Genomic DNA, 25,523 nt, shown 5'->3' on the forward strand with positions numbered 1-25,523 from the left:
CCATTATATTTCTATTCCCATCATTTTGCTCCACGATAATCTCATGAGTCCAAAGAATTTTTTTTTATTTTGGTTTTTTTAGAAGTCTGCAAGAACGTTCGCATGTTTTCTGACAAAGTTAATCCGGCCTTCCTGGTCTTGAGTGTACTTTGACAAAGATACGCACACCTTCTCAAGAGTTTTCCAGACTTGGTTAGATGTGAAGAAGTTTTTCCAAAGTGAGAAAAACAAAACCTCTGTGATCACCCCTTCAGTAGTCTTCCTGGCCTTTTGGTGTTGCTGAGCTGAACAGTGCATTCCTTCTCTAAAGTTTTGCTCTTTCTGAAAGTTTTCTTTTTGTTTGATTGTTTTGTCAGCCTAATGCTTTCACTTGGTCCTAACAGTGAGAGTTCCACTTAACAACTACTAAATGCAAGGTCATCACAGATCAGCTTAGCCATGGAATAAAGAGGGAACAGGCCTTAGCTGGTCATCAACTGCTTGTCAACAGTCTAATTATTTTGAAAACTATTTAAAAGCGGTGCTACATAGAATTCAAAATCAGTTAATACTCTACTTTTGTTAAAACCTTTAAATTAAAGTCTGCATTAGTCACATTGCAGCCATTTGATCTGATATTCACTGGGGAGGTGTACAAAGGTAAAAAATTGTGCCGTTGTCCAAATGCTTGTACATAAGTATTTGGAATCCACCTTTTTACACATTATTCTATCCATTTAATTACTTAATCTACCTAGCAGCAATATGTAGCCAATTTATGAAGGCCAATTAGACTAACACGAATGACAATGTAACCCAAAATCTTTTGATCCACCGTGAAACACTCAAAGTTGTTAAGTTCATAAATCCAACACCACAAATGATCATTTATATATGTATATAATATATATATACTCCATTGTTACTCTTTATTACAGAAGTGAAGCACAAAACTGTAGAAAAACCTAAACACAAAACAGCTGCAAGTCTCAAAAAGCAACAGCAATGCAACCAATGTTGATACAAATATTCATTATTGCAGTGAGAGCACAGGAATACTAAAAAGATCAAACTCTTGTTTACTAACAAAATCAGTACAAAAATCAAGAATACAAACACCTCCATGTACACAAGTCTATAAGCATTCCTGTGAAACTTTCAGAAAGTCTTTCTCACAAGAAATTAAGAGCACTATTATCAATACAGAATTTCCGCAAAGAATTTAACATCACAATGCAGCTTGCATTAATCATTTAGTGGAAAACAAAGTCCATTAGTCCATGTGGAGTTCTGTCTGTCAGGCTCCCAAACAGCAATAATAATTTATGACAAAGTTCTAAACTATCAAGCCGAAGCAGAAGTATATACTTGTACAAGAATACATTTGTAAAACAACCGGAATACAATCAAAACACAATCATTACTTTTCCAAGAAATCTTCAGGAAGCAGGAACACTCTGTGACCGTTCGTAGAATAAAGATTTGCCGTCTCGTTGCTTTCCCTCCCGTTAACGTCGCCACCTTGAAATGCCTGAGTCATAAGTGGTCTGAAGCTGTTGTGCTTTCACGTAAAATAACAAAATAGTTTTGTAAAGTTGCATAAGGCCATCGAAGCGCTGTAAAGCTCACTTAATAGTCCAATGTGTTCAATTGCAAAAAATTCTATCAGTGCATTTACACAACACTGGTGCCACACTCAGCGATTGAGACACTGTGACAACGTTTGATGTGAAAGCTTCTGAAAGCTTACTCACAGGAAATATTTAATATTATTATAAGCCAAATACTGCAAGGATGTCTCGTATTTAGGACTTTGAGATCAACCCAGCTCACTGTTTTTCAGCGACAGCCTGCATGGCTACTAGTGCACTGGTCTGAGCACCTTTTCCCACATAATTTAGCGACGTTTTAGTCATTTAACTTCAGAAAATAAATATTTTTTCTGTAATCTTCCAGTTGATTGCATTGTTTCACAGCAGGCTAATCATTAGGAAGATACTGTGTTTGTTGGTACTGAATGAAGACTGTATGTGGTATAGCTTTCTTATACAGACTGTCTCATTGAATTTTTCCATGAAATGAGTTGATGTGAATTCAATATGAGCCTCAAACGTAAGAACAAATGAGTGCTAAAAAAAAAAAGTTAGATGCTTTTTGTTACTCCTGCAGCCTAAAAACTCGGTCAGGGAAACATACTGATCCAGAGTAATCGCTGAGGATTATATCTTCCTACCAGAATCAAAAAAGTGCATATTGAATACATTGTTGAGGCCACCAATAATATCTTAAGGGATGTCAATCACATGTTTGTACAAAAAGCAAAAGCTCTCGTCTTTAAATGAACCGCAGCCTCCAAAATTTTAAAGCACTTTTTCCACCACACTCGGAGAGAACAACGTAAACACTTGTCCCGCCTTTTTCTCTACCTTCAGTCGAAAACATTGAGGGGTGCAACTCTTAAAACGACTAGATAGGTAAATACAACTAGACAACCAAAAGAGGTCTGAAACAGATAAATTCATATAGATCATTTTGCAAGAAAAAAAATTATAGTCATCTCTTCTCACAGAGGAATCTAGCACTTGATTGCACATTCACGTTTACGCGTCTAAATAAACATGGCACTTCAATATATGACATTGGAGGCAAGCGAATAAGCTATACATTCAAAGTCTTTTGTTTGTAGGCTGAGGTGTGTTTATTCTTATAGTAAGTATTGTCTCCCGAGAAAAAACTCACTGCTATCGGCCATCTGAATCTTACATGTGACTGTGACTCTGCTCGTGGCTCCACAGACTGAAGGCCGTCTTGAAGGTCCTGTGGCAGAGTTTGCACATGTACTGCCTCTTAAATGTCAGGGCAGAGAGAGACGGTGCGTGGTAAAAGAGTGTGTCCGATTCCTGAGGGCCGCCTGGATTCTCCATGCTGTTTGACCTTGACAGGGGGCTTTGGCTGCTGGTTTGCCGTTCCAGTTCGGGCCTCTTGGTCTTGCTTACCAATGAGCTGCAGGGATCTGGGCTGCTGGACTCGTCGGTCCCTGCGGTTGCAGCAGCAGTAGCAGCAGGGACCGGTGCCGCCTGAGTAGATATGAGCACAGAGGCCTGTGGGGAGGGACGTTCTGAAGGGGTAAGTGGAGGGGAAGGGCTCAGAGGTGAGGGGTTTCTGTCGATCTCTTTGGCTCCGGGTTCGTTAGCAGTCGACATGTGAGACTGGAAGTGGCTCCAAAGGCGGAAGTTGGTCCTGAAGGCTTTGTTGCAGATGTGACAGATGAATGGTTTGATGTGGCATAGCAGCTCCTGGTGTCGTTCTAAGTCTTTGCGAGAGCTGAAAAGATTTCCGCATTTCTCGCACGGCCACACACCGGGTTCTTCGGAGCCACTTTTGGCAGCATCGGGGTTGTCCTGCTCACTCACAGCCTCCTCCAACGGCTCTTCCTTCACTACCAGCTTGCCATGGTGGCCCATGCTCAGGTCTTCAGGCACATAGGAGGAAGAGTCTTCAGAGTCATACATAGGTGGACCTGAGGAATCACTGTAACTGATGTTCTCTCTTGTGCTCTCGCTTGTTAGAGGCTCATCACTGTAATGCTCCTCCTTGAGCATTTCAGACTCCTCTTCATTGTTCTCTTGTTGCTTCAGGAGAATGTGGTCTTTAACAGTCATCATATTGTGGTTGTGCACCTCCACCTGATGGCGCCAAATGCTGAAGGAGGATTTGAAGGTGCGCATGCATTCCAGGCATGTCAGTTTCTTGTACTTACAATGTGCCTCGTGGTCTTTCTTGACAACTGGACTTGAGAATCTGAGGCCACAATAGGGGCACACGGTTGCATGGCGACAGCCTCTCTCGTGGTCACCCTGTTCCAGGAGCGATGACAGCTTCATATTGCAAAGTCTACAGGAGTAAACACCGGTGTCAGGGTTCTTCTGTTGAATGATCTCATCCTGTTCCTGGTAGAGGATGCTCTCCCTCGCTGTGTCCTGGTCAGCTTTTTCAGCAGGATGTGTCCTTAAATGCTGTCTGTACTGAGACTGGAACACAAATGTCTTGCCACAGTATGGGCATATGTAGCTGGGCCTCGACCTCTTTTTTGTAATTGCAGGAGACTGCAAACCCTGCTTATTCCTCTTTAACTTCCAAAGCAAAGCTTTCTTTATTTCTCTCTCTCTCACAATATCTATTAGCTTCTTTTGAAATTTCTCATCAAGAACAGAGGAGCTGGCGGACGACGCTGGGTTTTGTACTACACCATGCTGCGTTTGGCAGTGCGTCCACACTTTGAAGTTGGTATGAAAGCGCTTGTGGCAGATGTCGCAAGCATACGGCTTTTCCGGATTGTGATACATATTTACATGACGATGAAGCCCAGCACCTGACCGGAAAACCTTTAAACAATTCCAGCATTTGAAAATCTTGTTCTGAGGTGACTCCTTGCCGTCCTCGTTAGGGTCGCCGCTGGCATGCTGAGGTACTGCTTTTGACATATTCACGTTAACTGAGAGAGCATGCTCTTTAAATAGTTTGCTCTTCTTTAATGGGTACCGTCTGTTGTCTGGCCTGTCCCTTCTTTTCCCCACAGGATTTAAGACTTCCCTGGGACCTTGATCATAATTAGTTTGAAAGTCTTTGAGACTGACTGGCAAAGAATCACCAACTGTGATGCGTACGATGTCCATGGGGTCAGCAAGTGGACTGCTGGGCTCAGCTTTCACACTCACCTCTCCTTCTACCTGAGTTTCTCCATCATACCTGCCGGTATACTTTGACCTGAGAACCAGAGGAGACGTTCTTTTTGAGTCGCCGTTGTGGGCAGAGGTTTCTGGCACAGACGTCTTCAGTGCCATCTGTACAACTGACTGGTCTCGATTTTGCAGCTCCTTGAGCTCCAGCGTGGGGGAGAAGACTGGAACGGGGCTGTCCATGGATAATGACCTCCTGAGTAGGCTTTTTATAAGTGGCCCACTCCTGTCAATGGTCTGGCTTGGCTCACTAGCCTGACCCTGAAAGGGCACTTTGGTATTGTAGCGGGACTCCTGCTCCTCATTCTCCTCTTTATTGTCCTGGTCAGGGCCAGACAGCAGCCTGATGTGCTGCACTTCAGCATCACTGAAAGACACTGATGATGTCAGCTGGGGTCTCACGGGTGTGAAGTGTGATGAATTCCCTTTCAATATGGAGGCATACGTCCTCTCCAAAGCTTCACCCCGGTCAGGGGACTTCCTGCTGGGCTCAGAGTTTCTGACTGATTCGTACGAGTTGTGTTCCGAGGGAGGCCGAGTGGACCCATGAGCAGAGTGGGGAGATGTCGATCTCTCAGATGTTTTTCTCGGATAACTCGAGCGAGAGGGATGGGCCGTGTCATTCCGGACCCGACGCACAATGACGCTCCTTGTGTGGACATCATTCTCATCCCCCTCTGAGAACGAAAGCCTTTTTCTAGACACACAGTAGGATGCATGTGGCCTTGTTGACACAATGTTGGTGAGGAAAGGGATTCCGAGGCTGTATCCCAGCTCTTGAATGGCTGCCAGGCTGCCTTTGTCCACAAAGAGTGAGGAGGAGTAAATGTAATTCAAAACGATCTCAAAGGCGTCCGGCTCACAGAAGTCCAGGTTTACAACTGTCAGCGAGTCTGCGTCCATCCGCGAGAAAAGGGACTGGAAATACTCACTGCTGGCAGCCAGAACACTCTTATGGGCCTGGTACCTTTGGTCTCCCACAACCAGGACCACATCACACGCTTGTCCCCGCAGTCGCTGCTCATTCAGAGCCCCCAGCAATGACAGGGCGTGGGAGGGGTTACTGTAATGCACTAGGCTCTCCATGGCTGAAAGACAAGAAAAAAAGATTATATTATAAAAAGATTACATTTTATTGAAACAATGTAGACATATAAACATATATATGCATATACTCTTGATCTAGATAAATTTGTATACTTTAGATGTTTCAGAATTCTTTGGACATGGATGCATCTACAGGAATAAGCATCTACTAAATAAAAGCTGATGGGCTTTTGTGCACTATATGTATAATTGTGTGTGGTGTTCTTGTCAGTTCTCTGTGATCAGTTTAATATGACACCAAGTAAAAATTCATAGTCTCTATGTCAGGGGTGGGAAACTCCAGAGTCCTGCAGGTTTTAGACATCACCCTGGGTCAACACACCTGAATTAAATGATTAGTTCATTAGCAGGCCTCTGGAGAACTTCAAGACATGTTGAGGAGGTCGTTTAGCCGTTTAAATGAGCTGTTTTGGACCAAGGACAAAAACCTGCAGGACACCGGCCCCTGAGGCCTGGAGTTCCCCCATCCCTGCTCTGAATAGTAAAAATACATTGTTTCACTAATGAATAAAGGAATCTCAGTATGTGTTCTTCACATTCTTCCGTCATCGAATCTACTTCAAAGTTGACACTGGATTTTCTGCACACACACACACACACACACACACACACACACACACACACACACACACACACACACACACACACACACACGGCAGTATTCTTGAAGCCTTTTGTCTGTTCTCCCACAAAAGCGAGCGACTATGTAATCAGTTCTGTTTGTTTGTCTATTAGCAGTCTAGCATCCACTGTTTTCAAGATATCCTATGCAAATTTCGTCTGATGGTAGACACCCATAAAAGCTCCGGCTGATTTAATTTAGGTGAAAATCAGGTGAAGATCACACCAAATATGAAAACCAGTAAAATCTGTTTATTAATCAGAGATTTATATGGATCGTATTCAAACTTCACAACAATATACTAGACCTTGGGGGACATGAGCAGCTAGTTTGGGTAAACATTTGACTTTGACCTTCAAGAAATCTTTCAAGCATAATATATCACATGAAAGGGCATCGGGAAAGCTGTACAACACACTTTTTTTTCCAATACAACACCCTATCACACACTGCATGAATATATATTAAAATCTCAAGTTTTTACAGCTTAAAAAAGCTAAAGATTTCAGCTGGTTCTGCTCCAATCGTATGGGTAAAGATAATAAAGTACACTATTTTAGTATGTAGGGCTTCAAGGTCATAAGTCAAAGGTCAGGGTCACACGAATTAGGAAAAAGCGTTGGTTTCCATCGGATCGGATTCAAACTCTAAAGCATTAGTCCTTGGGGGGGGGGGGGACATAAGCAATAAGCACTTGTTTGTTTGAGCTCGTTAGAATATTATTCAGGAGCTCATATACAACATGACTTCACAGTGAGACAAAAGATTAATATACTACACCAGATCTCCATATTAACAACGCTGACATCAGCATGTTGCAACAAAAACATTACGAATAATCCAAGTTTTAGTGCAGCCTTTGGTGATCGTTCATGTTACGTTGAAACCATAACCGTTCAAAGGAAGTAGTAACACAATACAATAATTGCTGAGAACTACAGCTGCAGCCATTATTCATTATTAAGCAAATTGGCAATCCAATAACTGCAAACATGCCAAACATAGCAAAGCTCCAGTTTATCATGTGTGAAGATTTGACGCTCATCTGTTTTCTGTATTACTGAAAACAGCATAGCTCTCACTTTTCAGATGCTCATCTGATAAAAACACAAGACAGGATTATGTTGTCTAAAATACAGTAACAAGATTTATTTTGCTTACATTTTATTTATCCAAACAACCTATCAGTTTTATTATGAGCTATAAATATTGATGCCTTACAGACTGCTGTAAAAGTAAAGAAACAACTGGTTAAACTAGGCATCGTGTTTAACAGAACGGGGTTTACAACTACATGTGCATTTTTTGTCTTGCTGTTGTTTGTGATGGTCACTAGAGGTCAAAGTTGAGCCTTTTAAAATATAAAATGGTGTAAAGGAACTCTCCACAGAATTTATGGGAATTACATCATGTTATCAGTCTGAAGGTAGGAAAAATGGAGTTCTGTCAAGTTGCCCTCAACCACACAGGGCACTGCAGGAAGTTTAAAAGGTTTCAACTACAAGTTGAAATGCATTGTCTGCCTTGATCCACCTTCACCTAAACCATTAAACATCTACATTTATTTCTATGGTTGTAAAATGTAACTATCAGAGAAAAGCACTCTTGGTATTTCAGGAGGCAGGTTTATTTGATGAATCTAGCCTGCTGTTTATACTGTCAGCTAAAAGATTCATCAAACATGGCACAGGATCCATTAGCATTTGTATGCTTTACAGCTGAGCTTAAACACCATTGTGCTGACTACTTCCATGTCACCCTTTGTGTGATGATCAAGTCTACTGGTGCTGTAATCGAAACTAAAACAGTTTAGAAAGCACACCAAGTTATAAAGTATTGACTTGAACAAAGTTTTCTTGCACTAAATTTGGGCTCTATGATGTGTTTTTCATCATTTTTATTATAAATCTAATTTATTTTGTAGAATTCATGTAAGAAACTGCATAATATCGATACACCTGCATCGGTCAGTGGTGAGACAACAATAATACTACTGAACAGCACTATACTGTTACAAGAATAAACCCCATCTGACGCACAGCAATAGTTGTGTGATTAACATAGTCAAAAACAGGGACTGCAAAGCATTATATGCATGCATTTCATTTTCCTGAAAAAGGTGCTGCCTGGACGTCACGGCGTTTATTTTGGAAATTGTAACCGGAAGTCGCGTTACTTACGTCGGCTACTTTGACACTTGCTAAATATATTTATGGGCAGAACCCCCATTCATTCATCAAAAAACTAAAGATTGCCTCGTGGACTTTGGGTGAAAATGTGTGCTCCGTGTTAGGAAAAACACGGGAATGTTGGGTCGTGTCATGTTTTCCCAGAGGAAGCCGAGTGAAGCTTCGGGCATTAGATCATCCATGAGACGTGGCTCTAAAAGAACTTCTCCGACTGATATGCTGCTTTCACTTCACAACGCATTCGTACATTTCTTTTTTGTTTAGCTTCAGACAAACCCGAGGGTGCAACGCCTGGTCTCGAGCAGCTAACACCGAATAAAGAGGGGGAAAGTTGAGCGCGTTTCAATGGACTGCACCGCGCTAATCCAGAAATGAAAGTCTGCGCGGGCAGAGACGCCGTTTTGGCGTGTAAGGAGTCAGTTGTAAACGCTATCCCCGGTGGAAGTCATGGGCTTTTGGTTTTGTTATGTTTAGTTCTTTTATTTTTTTTTCCCACCAAAAAAGGCTCCACACCGGCCTGACACTGGAGCTGCTGCTGGCTGCAAAACAGGTTGTAGCTGGTCAGGTTTTTACAGCGACACAATCCCCCCTCCGAGTTACGTCAGGGAGGAAAAAGCTTCTCCTTAACAGCTCTCACCAACTGTGTCTGCGCCTCCCTGCTCGTGTTACTGAACGGTAACTTCGTTAGGCTGGCTACACTTACCCTGCCCGTCGTGAATACGGTCTTTCCTCCACGTAGCCGGGACTTTGTTCAGTGTTGTGTAGATTTCTCCGCGCTGGTCGTGATTCCATCCATCTTGAATTTGACGTCATCCCACACCAGGGATGAGGTCATCGCAGAGAGCGCTCGTCACGTGCACCGTGCACTGATAGGCTGGTCAAAGAGCAAGGGGCGGTGCAAACGGAAGACTCGAAACTGAGGCTAATTTAAAGGGATATGTCATATTTTTCGTTTGATCTTTTTTTAAAACAAGATTTAGTGAAAGTCGGTAAAGGCTAACTAGCACTTTCCTGCACATTGTAATTCACTGCACACTTTAGTTGCACACTTTGAGGTACACTGAGTTTGCTGCTGGGGTTGTTCTGCTTGTGTGAAGTCACATGTGTTACAGTAAACCTGACCAAGTGTGGAAACTTTTAACACCAAGTAGGAAGTAAGTGCTCTCCTTATTTTTGTTTCTTTCTTAATTATTATAGTTTTGGTCTGATTATTTTAAAGAGTACTTTTTTACTTTACAATGCCATGACTTAAACGTTATCAATGCTACAGAAGACACTACTTTGATGCCCATCTAGCCCCAGTGAAACTAATTATATCCATGACTACAAAAGAAGTCACTGCAGCACAGCAGTGTATTTGTGTCATCACTTCTATCCAGTGGGGATTTGTCACCATGCCTATTTTGCTTAAAGGCCTTTTCCTGGAAAGCCTCATCTGCTACAGTAGCCTACCTGGCAACAGTCTCATCTCACTTAATCAAGGACAGCGCTGATGGTGAAAAGACAGCACCACTCCCAGTTATCTTTAGGTTCAACAAAACATGAAAGCATGCGTATGCAAAGCATATATTTATGTTTGGTGACCTCTGATAACCCATCTGAAAACCCTTCACTGCCTTGCATTCACACCCACAAGCCTGCTAGCACGAGCCCACTCATTACTGCTTAATCACTGAATTACGTTTAATCAGGTTCATTTTCACACCTCATTACTATTAATGGAACACCATTATTTGAACGGGTACTTCTGCGAAGAATTAAAGGCATGCCAAAAGGCTTGTAGAGTTTTAGCAGGATTTTCACATCCAGACACATTCAGAGCCTTTTTTTTTAGAATATGTCTTTGACAGCCAAAGCATCCTGTTGCTTTTTGATATTAGCAGAATGAAGACATGTGGGAAAATGGCAGGGAAGTTCTCACTCCTCCTTACTTGATTTTAATAGCTAAGATGGTTGGTTGTTAATGCCAGCATCATAGCAAGCACTGCCATGGTTACCTGAGTGGAAACCAAGCCATTAGGGACTCTGACTCCTCCCAGCCCATAATTCTCCTTGGCCTCATAAACATGTTTACTTACAATGACACAGCCAAAGAATAGGCAAATCCATAATGCATTTATTTGACAAAAATAAAAGCATGCACTTCCTCTCACAGGTTGCATGAAAAGCAAAGACTTTGTTTGTCGTGTTTATGCTGATTATCCAGGTTGTTTCGCTGACAGCAATTTAAAACCCGCTTAAAAAAACAAAATTAATATACTTTTAGTAAATCAATAAAATGGTAACTGCAAATATCTAAATTCATATAATACTTACCTGTTGGATGCTGTAATTTTGTGGTACATTTGGGACCGTTGGGTCATTAAGGGGAGGGGAAAGATAGCCACAGAGGACTTGGTCTTTGACTACACCCTGAACAGTGCGCTGGTATCATTTCAAAGTGAAATATGGAGGTAAAATGTGGTGCTTAAATACATGGGTGAGATTCTGATGTGAAAATGAGTTGGATGCTCTCGTTTGGGGTGGCTGTGGCCCTGCTGGCTCTCTGTAGGGGACAGGACACTGTGAATGAAGGTAGGCCACGATGCCGACGACAGATTTACTCTAAACAGATGTTTTAACAAAACAGAATGTGACATTTATTTCGATTAAAGCCTTCACATTTCATTCAAAACTTTCCGAGCACATTAACATATAGGAGCAGTTTATTAGAGTGACTCAAAATGTTATTTTGCAGCAGTGTACAAGATACCAATGGAAACATCTGATATCCAAAAGATATATTTTATTTTCAGGAAATAGCCTGTGTCTGTCTGGCTACCACCTGTGCACTCATAACAAAACAAAGATTGTGAGTTTCCTGGTGGTGCACAAGGTTCCCTATTCAGTGTCAAAGCCTTGTGGCGGTTGGCTCCGCTGGAAGACTTGTAATGTCACAATGTACAGGATGATCCATCAGACTGAGTACAAGCTGGTGACGGAGCAGGTGATGGGATGCTGCTCTGGCTATGTGCAAGTTGGTCGTTACTGTGCCCTGCGTGAGTATACTGCACTGATCAGGATTAAAGAAAAGCACACATTGTTTTGTTCTTAGACTGTAGAAGACACTTTTTCTGTCTGCAAAATCTGATTATGTACCACACACACACACACACACACACACACTGTCTCTGGCCAGGCAGTCAGCGTGACCTTTCAGTGTGTGGTGCTGTGTGCAAGACACCAGATGGAAGCGCTGAAACTGCAATGCTACAAATATCTCACTGCTAATATATGGCCTGCAACATGTTATTTCCTTTGAATGAAGCTGTAAACAGGAGTGGTGAGTTTAGTTCCAAGCCAGGATCCTGTCCAACTGCAGATGGATTGCATCCCAGTTCTGAGGAGTGTGACTTGGATATAGACTGTCCAGGCTGGCAAAAATGCTGCCAGAGATCTCACCACTCTTCCTGCAGTGATCCAGCAAGTTAGTATTAAATGTGATTTTGCATCCACATTGCATTTAAAGTGAATGTTCACCATGCATCTTACTGTGCTTTGTTTAAGCAAATGACAGTTTTAGAATAGTGCGTAATGAGCGACTCAACTCACTGAGGCATTAAACTGAAATTTGCCCAGCGTCTACGGTATATCAGCTAAACATGACAAACTGTTTTTATCTGTTAGTGCAGCTTTACTGCTGCCATCTTGGTGCTGATGTGGCCGCTCTGTTGATGTGTCATTTTCCTTGGTATTTCGTAAAATTTCAAAAATGAGCACTCAGAGAGGGCAGATCCCCCCGAAGGGCGAGGGCTACACTAAATGCATGCAAACACGGGGAAAACAGGCAAACTCCTCACTGTTGGTGGAATCGAACTCAGGACTTTCTCGCTGTGAGGCAACAGTGCTAACCACCGTGCCACCGTCAAATGAAGTAAAGGAAAAAAATGCATCGGTTTTCTTACAGCAACAGTAAAAAGTTACAGAAACTGAAAGTGTTAACAAAAACACGCTCATATGTTCTGTGTCACGTTCAGCCGATGCACACCGCGCACACGCTAAGAGTGCAGCAAAAAACAGACACACAAAAAAATAAAAAGAACATGTTGTCTGACAAGCAATGTTGTGTGTTTCATTGCTTCTGGTGTTCGTACGTGTGTTCTTGTAAAATTACAGTGCCACCAAATTCTTTTACAAACTAATCTTAGTGACTTGGGGTAATCCACAGACCCCACAGTGTGTGTGCCATTTTCACTGGATCCCTTCCTGCTGAAGAAAATATGAAAGGAATAACTGCTGAGTCGTATATAGACCGCTTCAGCCTGTTCATATTTCATTTAGCAATTAAATAAATAAATCAGCTGATTTTCTTTTTTTTAACCAAGCTCTTAAGTGAGCCTGTAGGTCTTTCTCTGAAGCAGGGAGAAATCTGTCGACACTGATCTTTATATTGTATCATGTTAATCTCAGCAAATTACTCTGAGAATGGAGGAAACCGTTTGAATGCAACAGTGACAGTGAAGACAGACTACCAGCAACTGATGTCCAAGAATGAAGGGCTTCTGAATCACACAAGGCTGCTGCAAGCAATGGTAACACAACAGCTTCTATGGTCAAACTTCCTCCAGACATTTATAATGAGACTAGACTTCCAACATAAGCACTTTCCTTGGTGGTCGCTTTTTTATGAAAATATGTTCGTCTGTGTCATCATCAGGTGACTGGAGCTCTGCAGTCTGATGTTTCTGTCTATTATCTCAGCACATGGCCTGTGCATCCCTACAGAACTGCCACCTCTCTGCTGATTGAGTGTAACTTCACTCTCTCGTTGTACAACGTCACATCGAAGCTGCATCGCCTTCTCGAACGAATAGAGGAAGTGTCTTCAATAACAGTGCAAGGTGAGGAGGCACTGTATGGCAGTTTTGACCTCTCTGCGAAGCTACTCGGCTTTTTTTCTTTTGAGAAATGACATTCTTGTAGTGTTTTGAGAATGATTCATGTGCAAAGAACACGGCGTTCAGGAAAAAATGACTCAGTCGCACCACAGTTTCCTTCTCCCACTACTTCTGTTTGAGTGACAGTCATCTGTGGGATGTTTCCTGCAACAGCGGAAAATAACACCAGAGCGATCGCACACGCACACACAGAGACAAACACACGTGCATGAACACACGAAACACACACCCACACTCAGATATTTATCATAAATCAGTCATGCTTGCTACATTCCCACAAAACATGGCTCGCGTGCACGTCAAGCTGGCTTTTTCTCAGAGATAATTAACTTCCCTTTTTCTGTGCTGAAAGCCATTTATTTTTAGACACATCTGAATTTTCAAGCCTTTAAATGAAAGACGTGAGCAAGATAAGTGAATCCAGTCTTGACTTGCATAATGTGTTTCAAGTTCCAGTGATTTTTCCAGGGTCCCGAACAGATGTGGAGATTTTCTAAACAGCTTCCACTATAAACTATTGATTTATTTTCAGAAACACATTTGTTACAACTCATGCAAACACAACTGTAATTGAACAGCTTTTATGTATGTGTAATTATAATTGCTGCTTAACTCCTCCATATGTCTGCATTTTCATTGCAGATGTAGACGAGTGTGCACATTCTGCTCTTCGGCAGTGTTCGCTTTGGGCCGACTGCAACAACACAGTGGGTTCTTATGAGTGCGTCTGCCACCAAGGTTACATTGATGTTGACCCGAGCAACCCTGGAGCCCACTGTTCAGGTTTGACCGCACACTTGTGTGTGTGTTTGCAGTGCAGACGTAACCCTTTAAAGTCTGGACTGTGAGATAATTGCCAGATAATTAAAATGTTTATTTGCACATGACTTTGTTCCATTTTTGCTATGCGCACCAATTTGTGCAATTTATTTAGGTTTTTCAGAAACTAGCTCACACTTAACTTACACGTGCACAATGTATGTACACAGAGAAAGCAATCATATTGCTAAATATAACATCTGAACCTCGTTTGAAAGTGTTCTTTTTCTCAAGTGCTTCCAGTTACCCTATCCTCAAAATCCCCTGAGCCCTTACTTTTGTACTCGCAAGTGCAGCATCTCAGACAAGTACTATAGTTTAGATTCAGTCACTTTAGAAGTGACGAGAAGGATTTCCCCATCAGAAAGCCCCGAATAAAAACTGATAAGATTACAGTTAGACTGATCAAAGAGCTTTTGGGGGGTTAAAGTTTATGCACAAGTTATTCTAATGCTAATGTATTGATGTTTGCTAGGTGGAGTAAATTTACAACATCCCATCACACACACACACACACACACACACACACACACACACACACACACACACACACACACACACACACACACACACACACACAGACTATTAGAATAACTGACCTGTAGAACTAGAGGTGGAAGCTGAGTGAGATCAAATGAAGATTTCTCTCAGTTTTACTCAGATTTTAATAGTCCGCCCACCATCGGCCTTTTTTGGGTAAAATATCAAACAAGAAAAAAGAAAACAAGTCTCAAAAGATAGTTTTCTTGTTAAAAGCAGAAAAAGGTCAATTACCAATCACCTACTGACAGCTGTGTGAAAACATTAAGGAACACAGAGGCTATGGAGGCCTTGTTTTGGAACAAAGCTGTGGTTAACAGACTGCCTCCTTAATCTGAAACGGCTGCACAATAATATGTGTCAGAGTTGTTCTTCAAGTCAGACAAACCTACTCGAACAAGGAAATTGTGGTTAGTTTTAAAGGCTTAGCTAGCTCACAACAAAGTTGCCACATTTGTCATATTTTGTGAAGATGGTCCTTCCTCATAAATGATCCACAATGTTCTGCTATTACTGCTTTGTAAAGACACAGTTTCTAAAGTGACCTCTGTTGGCTGTGTGACTAACAACATGTAAATTGTCTGTTCACCACTGATGAGTGGAGGAGGGCGGAGTCAGGTCTTCAGTCGTCATACTGGAAAGCTTGAGAATGGTTCTTACAAAGATGGTGTTTATTAACCCAAGTCACCAATCAATGTAAAGACAGTTTAGAGTAAAAGTGTATTTTTGATCCATGACTCTACTTACCTACTTATTTTTTTTGCTCTTTTAAAGTGGAAACACTATATGTTGTTTCTAATTACTACACGTCTGTGATGTGAGTCACACAGTGGTATTTACACCAGAAACTTAGAGTCCAGTCGTCCACTTGTTGTTCTTTGCTCCCAGCTGACACTGGAGTGTGGCCCACCGCCCTGACCAGCCCTGCATTGATGAACACAACCTATCCCCCTGCTTCCAGTCGCACACAAGGCCCTCCTGGATACAACACAACAGATTTCTTCACATCCACTGAGATCAGCGTGACTGCGGCTCCGAGTAATACGACCTCTGTCTCTTGGAATTCATCGCAAGCTTCGCTGTGGACGAGTTCTGCATCTCACAGCCAAATGAATACAGCTGTGGAGTCAGCTCATCCAGCAACAACATGCTGTGAGAAATATTCTGTTTTCATCTAAAGTTTACATGAAATCTCCATCTCTTGATTGGAAGGGTGTCCAAGCCAGAAAGAGAGGGATATTTGGGTTTAACAAGCATTTATTTATAATTTGACATCATTTACACTGAAGCTCATCCTCTTTGGAGGAGTCTTAAATTGTTATTCTCACACCTGTAAAAAAAATTCAGCTATTTTTACTCGAGTATTTATTTTTCAGACTACTTTTTACATTTCTTCTGTGCATTTTTATCATGTTCACATGACGTTCGCATCTTCCTGGTATATTTGATGTTTAACCTCCATTTGTGGATCGCACAGCAAACTGTGATTTCTGGAAGTGTTCCTGAGCCCATGCAGCGACTTCCTTGCCAGATTATTCCTGGTTTTAATGTAGTGCTGCCTGGTGACATCCAATATTTGTCCTTTGCGCACAGAGATTTCATCATTTCTTTGGATTCTTGGAATCCTTTGCTGCAGATGTAACAGCATTTTAGAGATATTTTGCTGCCATCAAATTCAAAATGAGATAATATTTTAATATTCCTTTGTGTGAAAGTTTCTGGATCTGACTTGCACAGACTGAATAAGACTGGCCTAAAATGGTGTAGGATTAAACTGACAGGATGTAAAAAGTAAAATAATGCATTTTTAAGCTGTTCTTTTTTGTTACTCTTGACAGGCTTAGACTAGCTGTGGTGTTTGTTTCCAGTCACTGTGCAAAACAAGGCTGGATGCTATTCCCTAAGACAAACCGCACAGATGTGGGAGTGGCATATTTCCACGCAACAACCAGCAAGAAAGCAGATTCAGATTAATGACAAGCGATTCCCCTGTCTGTCCCCTCCCTCAGCTCCCCCCAGCATCGGCAGCTTATGGTCCACTAATGTTACTGGAACGTCCTTCTCTGTCTGCTGGTCCAATCATGCCGAGACAAAACAGACTTACTTGGTTGTTCTAAGGAAAGGGTCAGAGGTCATTCAGACTCAGAAAATCAGTGATACCACGATAGAGGTGAGCGGACTGAAGCCTGGACTGCTCTACAATGTTACCGTCACACCTCGTGCCTGCCGAAATCAAGGAGCCCCTCTTCACATCTCAGTAAAAACCTGTAAGTACATTGAACATATATATCAAAATATGAACGTCAAAGTACTCGAGAGCTGCCAATCTATGTGACAGCTCCAGTAACTTTCAGTACAGCTTTACCTTTGTTTATAACTGTTATGCAGTCATATTGTTGTTATGGCTGATTGTGATGGTGCTTTTAAAAAAGTAAGGAAACACTTACATGTCACTTTGGATCTTGATGTACGAAATATTCAGGCTGAACTTTTTATTTTGTTGAGAACAAATTGATGTAAAAAAAAAAAAGAGTTGAAAACAAATCATCAACCCTTTGAGTGCTGGATTCAAAATGACTTAAAAAAATCTAATTGTTCAAGTGTTCCCTTGTTTTTTATTCATTTGTATTTATTTATTATATTTTTGCAGTAGATTTTGCCTGAACCAGAAGAACGAAACTGACTAATTGACTAAAAATGCTGAAAAACACTTTTTGTCATTTTTCTTTCTGTGTGTGTCTCTGCATGGAGACACACACTTCTCAGGAAACAGTGATATTTTCCACCAGAGGCTTTCATTTCCACCTCCACTTGTTGTTCTTTGCTCCCAGCGATATTATAGAAATGTTATATTGCCAAATAGCATTGTGACAATATGTAACCTATAACATTATTATAACACTTAACACTGTTTTTTGGATATCTGCATGGTTATTATTAGAAGAAGAAATCATAAAATGTGTTACTGTCATAAGAGAAAAGTGAAAACAGAAGGAAACTGGAGTTGTTTAAGTTGGTGAAGCTGTTTGGCGTCACATCCAAGACGCTTCTTCAGTTCTAACAACAACAGGTAGGAAGCCTCTTGGATGTGAAGCCAAACGGTGTCACAGCTTAAAGAAGCTCAGTTGCCTTTTTTCCGAGCTTTTAAGACTCCTGTTACCTGCATGACTGAGAATCTAGACACACAGAGATGCATTACTTTCCCCTCAGAAGTCAAAATGTAGGTCAAATCTTTATTTCTCCTCTGTGGAAGTATTTTCAGAAAAAGAACAACAAGAATACTGGAAGTGTTTTTTTGTCTGAGCCACAAGTGAAGAAAGTGACTGACCCAGATTTCTGAAAATAAGAACATAGCCACAGTTACCACCCTGAGGGAGTGAGGAGTACAGCAGTTTAATTGTCTTTAATGACTAATGCGTGATGAAGAAAAGAATCAGTGTTTTATCAAAAGGCCTGGGGTCAGTAGGACGGTCGACATTTATGTGGTAAATGTGGTTATTGTGCATAATAAAGGTTTTCTTTGTAGACGCTCAGACTCTCGATGCCACAACACGACTTACCAACATAAAGTTCACAGCTGACCTCCAGAACACCAGCAGTCAGGCCTACAAAACCCTCAGTGAGAGTATAACAGAAGAGGCAAGTATCCAGTGACTGAATGTGATGTGCAAATGAAAACACAAACTTGAGCCTGTTTCCTGTGTCACCAACCAGATCTACCAGTCTGTGTCTCCAGAGGTGAAAGCCATGGTGGATTCAGGCCAGGTCAGGATCGAGATCAGAAACTTTTCCCCGGGGAGCGTGATGGTCAACTTCACCATAGTGTTTATCCCAAGTCAAAGCCTGGACATAAGCAATGTGTCCACAGCAGTTCTGCGGTCCCTGACGAACAGCTCGACATACACAGTAGATCAAAACAGCACAAGTCTAAATGGTATGTGTCTTTATATTGCTTATTCTAATGCTGTGGGCTGTTAGTGGTACACTGCTGGGAAAATGCTTCAAAGAGGGAGTGCTGAGTTTGACATTATAGCAAATTAGCGTTAAAGACTTACTCGCGGTGTTAGCAAATGTTTTATTTTTACTGAAATCACAGCACAGAAAAGAAAGAAGGCACTGGAGGTGGCCCAATATATAAATGGGGCCATGATGGTAGAAGCAACATATTAAAACTTTCATAAATCTTCATAAAATAGATATATTGTGTTTGTGCATTTGACTAGTGAGAGTCAGGGGGCCAGCCTACTACAAATCACAGCAGTTAATGTTTGTGTTGCAGACTATAGGAGATTACATCTCTGGAGACGTGCATGAGAAGTTGCAGTATAGGCTAAGGTGAGAAGTAGAAATGGGGCCTTAATCATCCTGCAGCAGTCATTCACAGTCTTTGTACCAAACAGTTTTCTTGGTAGCTTTTGATTAAAATATAGCCAGCAGTTATTTTATTGTTCTGGGATGTCCATTAACGAGTGAAAGGCAGCTGCAATTTTCATGTCTGTTAATGTGAACCAAACTTAACTAAAACTAACTGAAAACTGAAACTCAACATGAAGAAATCATTTAACTAAACTAAAATCTAGATTTTTGAAAATAAATAAATAATTAAATGACTGAAATTATTTCATGGACCTGAAAAAAAACTCACCGAACTATAGCAGAAATATCCTGTTCACGTGTTTACTGAACGGGACGGCCGAGTCAGCGTTTCAGAACGTGTTGTGTTTTTATTGTACGTCTGCCGATTCTCTGCAGTCTTGCTTCAGACACGTGCGCTCCACATACTTTCTCTCTTGGCACAATATGTTAGAATAACTATGAAGCTGCGTTGTGGAATCCAGAAATTCTGGATGTCGACTGACGCTTTGACTTAAAAGGCAATATTTCTTGGTCGCTGTTGCCTCATGTTAATTTTCTCAGCTGTATGGAAATACAACACAAATGATGCACAAAGTCATAATGCTCTAACTGCACAATGTTTTTTAGTACATACCATTCAAAAGACCTAAGTGCACTAAAAGTATTAACAAAACCTTTTTGTGTCTCAAAAGCAACATTTTGGAAATTCAAAGTAATTAAAGTAACATCTAAATAATCAGCCAATAACATAATACCTGACTCTATTTTTTTATTTCTGTGTCTGTAGATTTTAATGAATGTGCTTCGGGGGAAAATGATTGTTCCCAGTCGGCCACATGTAACAACACCTGGGGCTCCTATACATGTGTTTGCCTGCTCGGGTTTACTGACAACGACCCAGAGAGACCTGGACGGGTCTGCCAAGGTAGCTGTAAAAACTCATTTATACACATTACATGTAAAACAGAATATCTTTGTAACCAGCGAGCATTGTCTCGTGCAGCACCTACAACCTTAGAAACAGCGGCACCGCCCCTGACGACAGCTGTAACCACTTCAACTACTGCTCCAGAAATAACCACAGACAGTATATCAACAAGTCACATGGTTTTCACAACAATCTCAACTGTTGCTCAAGCTTCCACCACCACTACCCCGACAACCAGTACTTCCCTAACAGCCATCCCCGCCTCTACAATTGCCACAACAACTGCTACCAGCTCAACAAAAAGTACCACTGCTCTGGGATCTGCCACCGACGACTCTATCCAAGAAGCCCTCTCAGTCCATTGCAGACTTGCGGCCATCACTGTGACTGTCACTAAGAATTTTCTTCTGAGCTCCATGATCCAGGAGAGTGCACTTTACTTGGGCACGGTGGGCTGTGGCATCAATGGCGGCAATGACACGCACGTGGAGCTGACCGTGGCCTGGAATGAGTGCGACACTAAACTTGTGCAAGTGAGTTTTTCTCCTCTGCATTTGGGAAACCTCCTGAATCCCCTGTGCTCTTGTTTTTTGTATACTAGCTTGCCATTATCTTCTTCAGCTAAGTACGAAGTATAAAAAAGTATGAAAACCAACACTCTGCTCTTTCTGCCGTGTCGGTATTTCAGAATGAAACCCACTACATAGCCTCTGTAAACCTGCTTAACACTATGGATCCATACACTTCACCAACGGGAGCAACAGAGGTGCCCAGAAAACAGCTGGAAGTCCCAATCATGTGTACCTACATGAAGAGCATGCTTATTTCTGCAGACCTTAGCCCCATGGGGTAAGTGCCATGAGTACTGTCACGAATACTCATTATATTTTATTATTTTTCAAATCAGTAACCCCTTGATAACTGACACAGCTGACAAATGCCTCAAGAGGAAACAGCATCGAGAGATAAAGAACTACTTCTCCAGAACAGAATATTGACACATTCAAAAAGTACCTACTTGAGCAATATCACAGAGAGGCAGTGTTGCTGTTCAGAATATCAGCACAGCGGGGATTTGATTGCTGCTGCTGCATTTACACAGCAGTTTCACGAGCAGCCTTTATTAGCTGACAGTAACAAGCAACAACAGACTGGGATAAATTCTTTGTTAGTATATTCAGGACCCTGAACTGCGTTTCATGAACAGCTGTCATTGGTATGAAGGTTTAAACAAGAATGAATCCCAAGATAGAGGCTGATACTGTAGAGCTCCCATTTAGTTATATAAATGGACTTAACTGAGGCTGAAAGCCGCTCAGCACTCATCAGTGTTGCCACCGCAGGCTATAGCCATTCCTAAAATCCTATTGAGCATAAGTCTGATAGGTGTTTAGCTTATTTACTTCACTTAAACTCTCATGTCCCACTTTCACTGAATGCAGTTATGTTGTGCATTAGTAGCATAAACTGATAAATATTTCATTTTTAATATTTTGTATAGTTTATATTGTATTCATTATACCTACAATTCATTCCCATCCATATCCAGGTATGACATAATTAAAATCACAGGATCGGGGTCATTGCAGATGAGCGTGCATCTGTTGGACAGTGCAGTGCCTCTGCCCTACAACTACAGCCTGTCCCGTGAGCAGCCCGTGGTAGTGGAGGTCAGACTCAACACCTCTTCAGATCACATTAAAGTAGTCATCAGCAAGTGCTGGTGCACTCCCACCCCAAACCCCGTAGACGCCTACAGCCATGTCTTCCTGGAGAAAAGGTCTGTTTCCCAGCTACAGCTTTCTTTAGCTTACTCATACTGTTACCACTATGATTATTGTTAACTCAGACAACTTTAATCTGGAGTTAAGATCTCAGGTGGGGTTGACTTGGCCAACATGTGCATTGGTAACACATGTTATATAAAAATGTGTCATTTAAAAAGCCAAAACTCTACAAATTAAGTTCCTGACAGTTTCTGTCTCAACGAATAAACATCTGTGGTTTTAAGTTGATAGGAAAACTTGTTCTGGATGATAGAAATGATAGGTAGGTAGCTTCATTAGTCAGGATATGATTAACTTGGGGCTTCACACTTTTTAAAACAAGATGCAAATGTGACCAGCTTCTGTGGGGTGACACATAAAAACACTTCTTCCCCTCCCTAAAAGGAAGTCTTTCACAAGGCCTGAAACCAGGCCCTTCCATTCTTTTATCATTACAAAGACAGAACAAGACAAGGATTCATATTGTGTTGCTCATTTTGTTAGTTACTGTCTAAAGCTACAGTCAGCAGGAGGTTAGCTTAGCTTCTGCTTCTGCTGGAAGTCTGGAAACTTCTTTTAATCCCTGCAACACAACATTCAAGTATGCATTGAGCCATTGTGTAGTTACGTTCTATGGGAGGTGCACGTCGGGTTAAATAGGCATACAGTTAAGATGAAGTTGCGGTTAGGTTGTAAGTTACCACGTAAATCTGATGCACATATAAGGGTAAAGCTAGCTAGCCTAGCCCCATTCAGATACAAGAAAATCTGACTCCCATTGTCTCACTGCAAAACACGTGTCAGCGGAGGCATTTGTGAAACAAATGAACTAAATTATATGAATTAATGAGCTGCATAGTTGCCAGTGGGCCAGTTTTGTTACTGTGTCTGTTCGCATCACCTTTTTTTCCATTTCTACGAGCAAACTTAGAATCTCCAGCTTCATATTTACAATATTTGTTTTCTAGTGATCAGTTTCAAACACCTGGTACTTAGATGTATGGCAGGGACATGGAAAATGTGGTGGTCACGATATCATCTACTGAACCCTCCCCCCCAAAATCTCCCACATGCAGCAGTGTTGACGAGAAGGCATTTTCTGATTCACAGCTAAAGGTCCCTCCATTCAAATGAAATTCATCTTTGAGCAGGATGTAAGAAAAAAAAAGTGCCATCAAAAGTGACAATGAAGAAGAAGAAGAAGAAAGTGTGTACATTATTGTACTTTATTGAGCCCCGTGGGGAAATTGCTCTCTGCATTTAACCCATTCACTCAGTGAAGCAGTGCGGTAGCTAAATCTGTGTTAAAGCCTTCTGCAAAGCGATAATAAGAGAACCAGCAGATTATTCAGCTGTCTATATATTTAGCACGATGCTTTCTAATAATAGTTTTTGATCAGGTGCAGTTAAGTTCATCAGTCAGCCCCACTGTCTGTGTCTCCACAGCTGTTCCCTGAATGCATTCACCAAAGTGATGATGAACGGGAACTCCAGCACGTCCCGTCTGTCCGTGCAGATCTTCTCCTTTGTCAACCTGAAGGTGATCTATGTGCACTGCAAGGTTCAGATCTGCCTGCAGACTGAGTCGAATAGCTGCGTGCCAGTGAGTGCTTTCTACTCCACAATACATTTCATGCAACCCTGCAGCTTTGACCCTGCTTAGACTAAAAGCAGTTGATGCAACATAAACTCGGCTCATGTTTTGTTGCAGGACTGTCACCAGAGAACAGCTCGATCTGTAAATGCACTTGGAACAAGGTTCGGTTCAGCTGGGCCTCTGATGAATTCAGATGAAGGTGTGTATTTTTACACAGTATCTGCTTTGAAAACACTCCACTCCAGAGTGTTGGAGCACGGCTGATTTCACCTGGATGCTTCTTTTGTGCTTCAGTTGGAAGTGTAATGACACTTCAGCTTCCACTCAACTCGGACCGTTTTAAAAGTAGAAAAGCTATTTAAATCTTCAGTGGCCATTATAAATCTGGCTCTCACTTCATCTCAGCATTTAAATGGGCCGTCTATAGCTGTTGAATTAAGGCAGTAGTGCAGCTGTCGCTATTATCAGTGTGGTGGAGAGGAAAGTTCAACTAACTTGATGGAAAACATTTATCCATCTATCCATGTTCTTAACTAGCCATCGCTAGGAAAGGGTTGGCTGCTTTTATCATGACACACTCATGAGGGGAACATTTTTTTAAACATTATTTTTATGTAAGGGAGCTGGAAACGTTTGTTTTAAGAGCCAGTGAGTAAAGTTTTGGTATTTCTGTCATCATATACTGCTTGTCTGCATGTTTGTACTTCTTCAGCCTTGGTTCATATATTCCTGCAGAGCCCTTGGATAAGGAGCTGAGCACTCTAAATGTAGTTGGGTTTTCCATTCTGGGAATTTGCTTGTCGCTCTTCTTCATCTGTTCCCTCGCCTGCCTCTTCTACTGCCAGAGGAACCGCATCGGACACTACAATTTTAACGTCAAACCCAAAGAGGAGAAGTTCACCTACCTTGCCTATAACACCTAATGACAGCCCCTGCACCCACAGGCACACAATTAGAAGAGATTAGACGTGCTGTCGCTGCTTTTACACCACACCTGCCACCATGTGTCACTGTTGCACCATTCACCCTTTATCGTGTACATGAAACTATTATGTACAGTTTGAATTTAAATTTTACCTGCACCTTCTTTGTATAATTAAGATATTCAAACGATAGAGTGGTTGTATACAGGGATGTCAAATGTAGAAACTATCAATATTTCATGCATGACATATTTAATGACTGCAGAGAATCAGATACCAAGTAACTATGCAAGTGTTGGTCTCTGTATCCTATTCTTATAGTCAAACGTGTTCATAGCTGCCTCTTTAAATCATGTTATTTATGCTATTTTTTGCTGTCTGTTATCTATTGTGTTTACTGACACATAATTTGTGCTCTAAGTGGTGAGACAATAAACACATCCTGTATAAACTCAGACACTTGGGGGTGCTGTTAACACAGTTCTTCATTAAAAAAACAGTCCAAGATGGCTTCCTGCACTCAGAGTAAACACGAGCGTTTACAGGGGACGATGTGAGGTGGTGGATTCAGAAAAAACAAAAAATTTACAGTCCCGCTTTTATTCAGTTGGCTGGAGGTTGTGCTGTCAGTTTCTCCTTTACCCAGATCAGTGGTTAATGAAAACATCTCATATGAGCCTTTCTCAGCAGAGAAGAGCCAAAGATGAGAGCCCAGCTTTTCTTTCACACTTTGCATAATCCGACATTGTCACGGGGTCAGAAATGCAGCAGTGATGGGGGTGAATACTAAAAAGAGGAGCGGCTTTCTCTTTCATGGGAGGTCCCTGGAGACCTGTGGTGAAGGAGGGCTTACTACCATCTGGAGTGCAGCAAATGCTCCGCCTTCTCATTAACCCATTCAGCCTCACAGTCTGAAACCTGGCAACCCATCGCTATGGCAACAGCTCTGTGCAGGGATGGAGGGGAATGACGGATGCAGCAAGAAGGAGCGAGAGCAGCAGTGATCAAAGCAGAGGAATGG

At 41.7% G+C, this 25,523-nt stretch overlaps 2 protein-coding genes across 2 annotated transcripts; one reads left to right on the forward strand and one right to left on the reverse strand.

The window, feature by feature from the left end:
• Nucleotides 1-880: 880 nt before the first annotated feature.
• zbtb21 (zinc finger and BTB domain containing 21) lies at nucleotides 881-9,452 on the reverse strand. Its single transcript, XM_086307780.1, has 2 exons — nucleotides 9,340-9,452; nucleotides 881-5,806 (listed from the first exon to the last, which is right to left on the reverse strand). The coding sequence occupies exon 2, from the start codon at nucleotides 5,802-5,804 to the stop codon at nucleotides 2,739-2,741; it is 3,066 nt and encodes a 1,021-aa protein (XP_086163906.1). The 5' UTR covers nucleotides 5,805-5,806; nucleotides 9,340-9,452; the 3' UTR covers nucleotides 881-2,738.
• Nucleotides 9,453-9,982: 530 nt separating this feature from the next.
• On the forward strand, nucleotides 9,983-24,952 carry umodl1 (uromodulin-like 1). The gene is made up of 17 exons (XM_086307781.1): nucleotides 9,983-11,210; nucleotides 11,432-11,674; nucleotides 11,944-12,102; nucleotides 13,086-13,207; nucleotides 13,333-13,516; nucleotides 14,216-14,356; nucleotides 15,821-16,084; nucleotides 16,942-17,199; nucleotides 18,459-18,571; nucleotides 18,647-18,866; nucleotides 20,076-20,213; nucleotides 20,292-20,749; nucleotides 20,905-21,065; nucleotides 21,766-21,996; nucleotides 23,429-23,585; nucleotides 23,694-23,778; nucleotides 24,315-24,952. Exons 1-17 carry the CDS (start codon nucleotides 11,135-11,137, stop codon nucleotides 24,500-24,502), a joined length of 3,198 nt encoding a protein of 1,065 aa, XP_086163907.1. The 5' UTR covers nucleotides 9,983-11,134; the 3' UTR covers nucleotides 24,503-24,952.
• The last annotated feature ends 571 nt before the right edge of the window (nucleotides 24,953-25,523 follow it).

The sequence above is a fragment of the Aulonocara sp. 'chitande type north' Nkhata Bay genome, linkage group LG10 (assembly GCF_057382095.1).
Source record: "Aulonocara sp. 'chitande type north' Nkhata Bay isolate Kocher_YH1m ecotype deep benthic linkage group LG10, A_spYH_male_GT1.1, whole genome shotgun sequence".
NCBI classification, from domain to species: domain Eukaryota; kingdom Metazoa; phylum Chordata; class Actinopteri; order Cichliformes; family Cichlidae; genus Aulonocara; species Aulonocara sp. 'chitande type north' Nkhata Bay.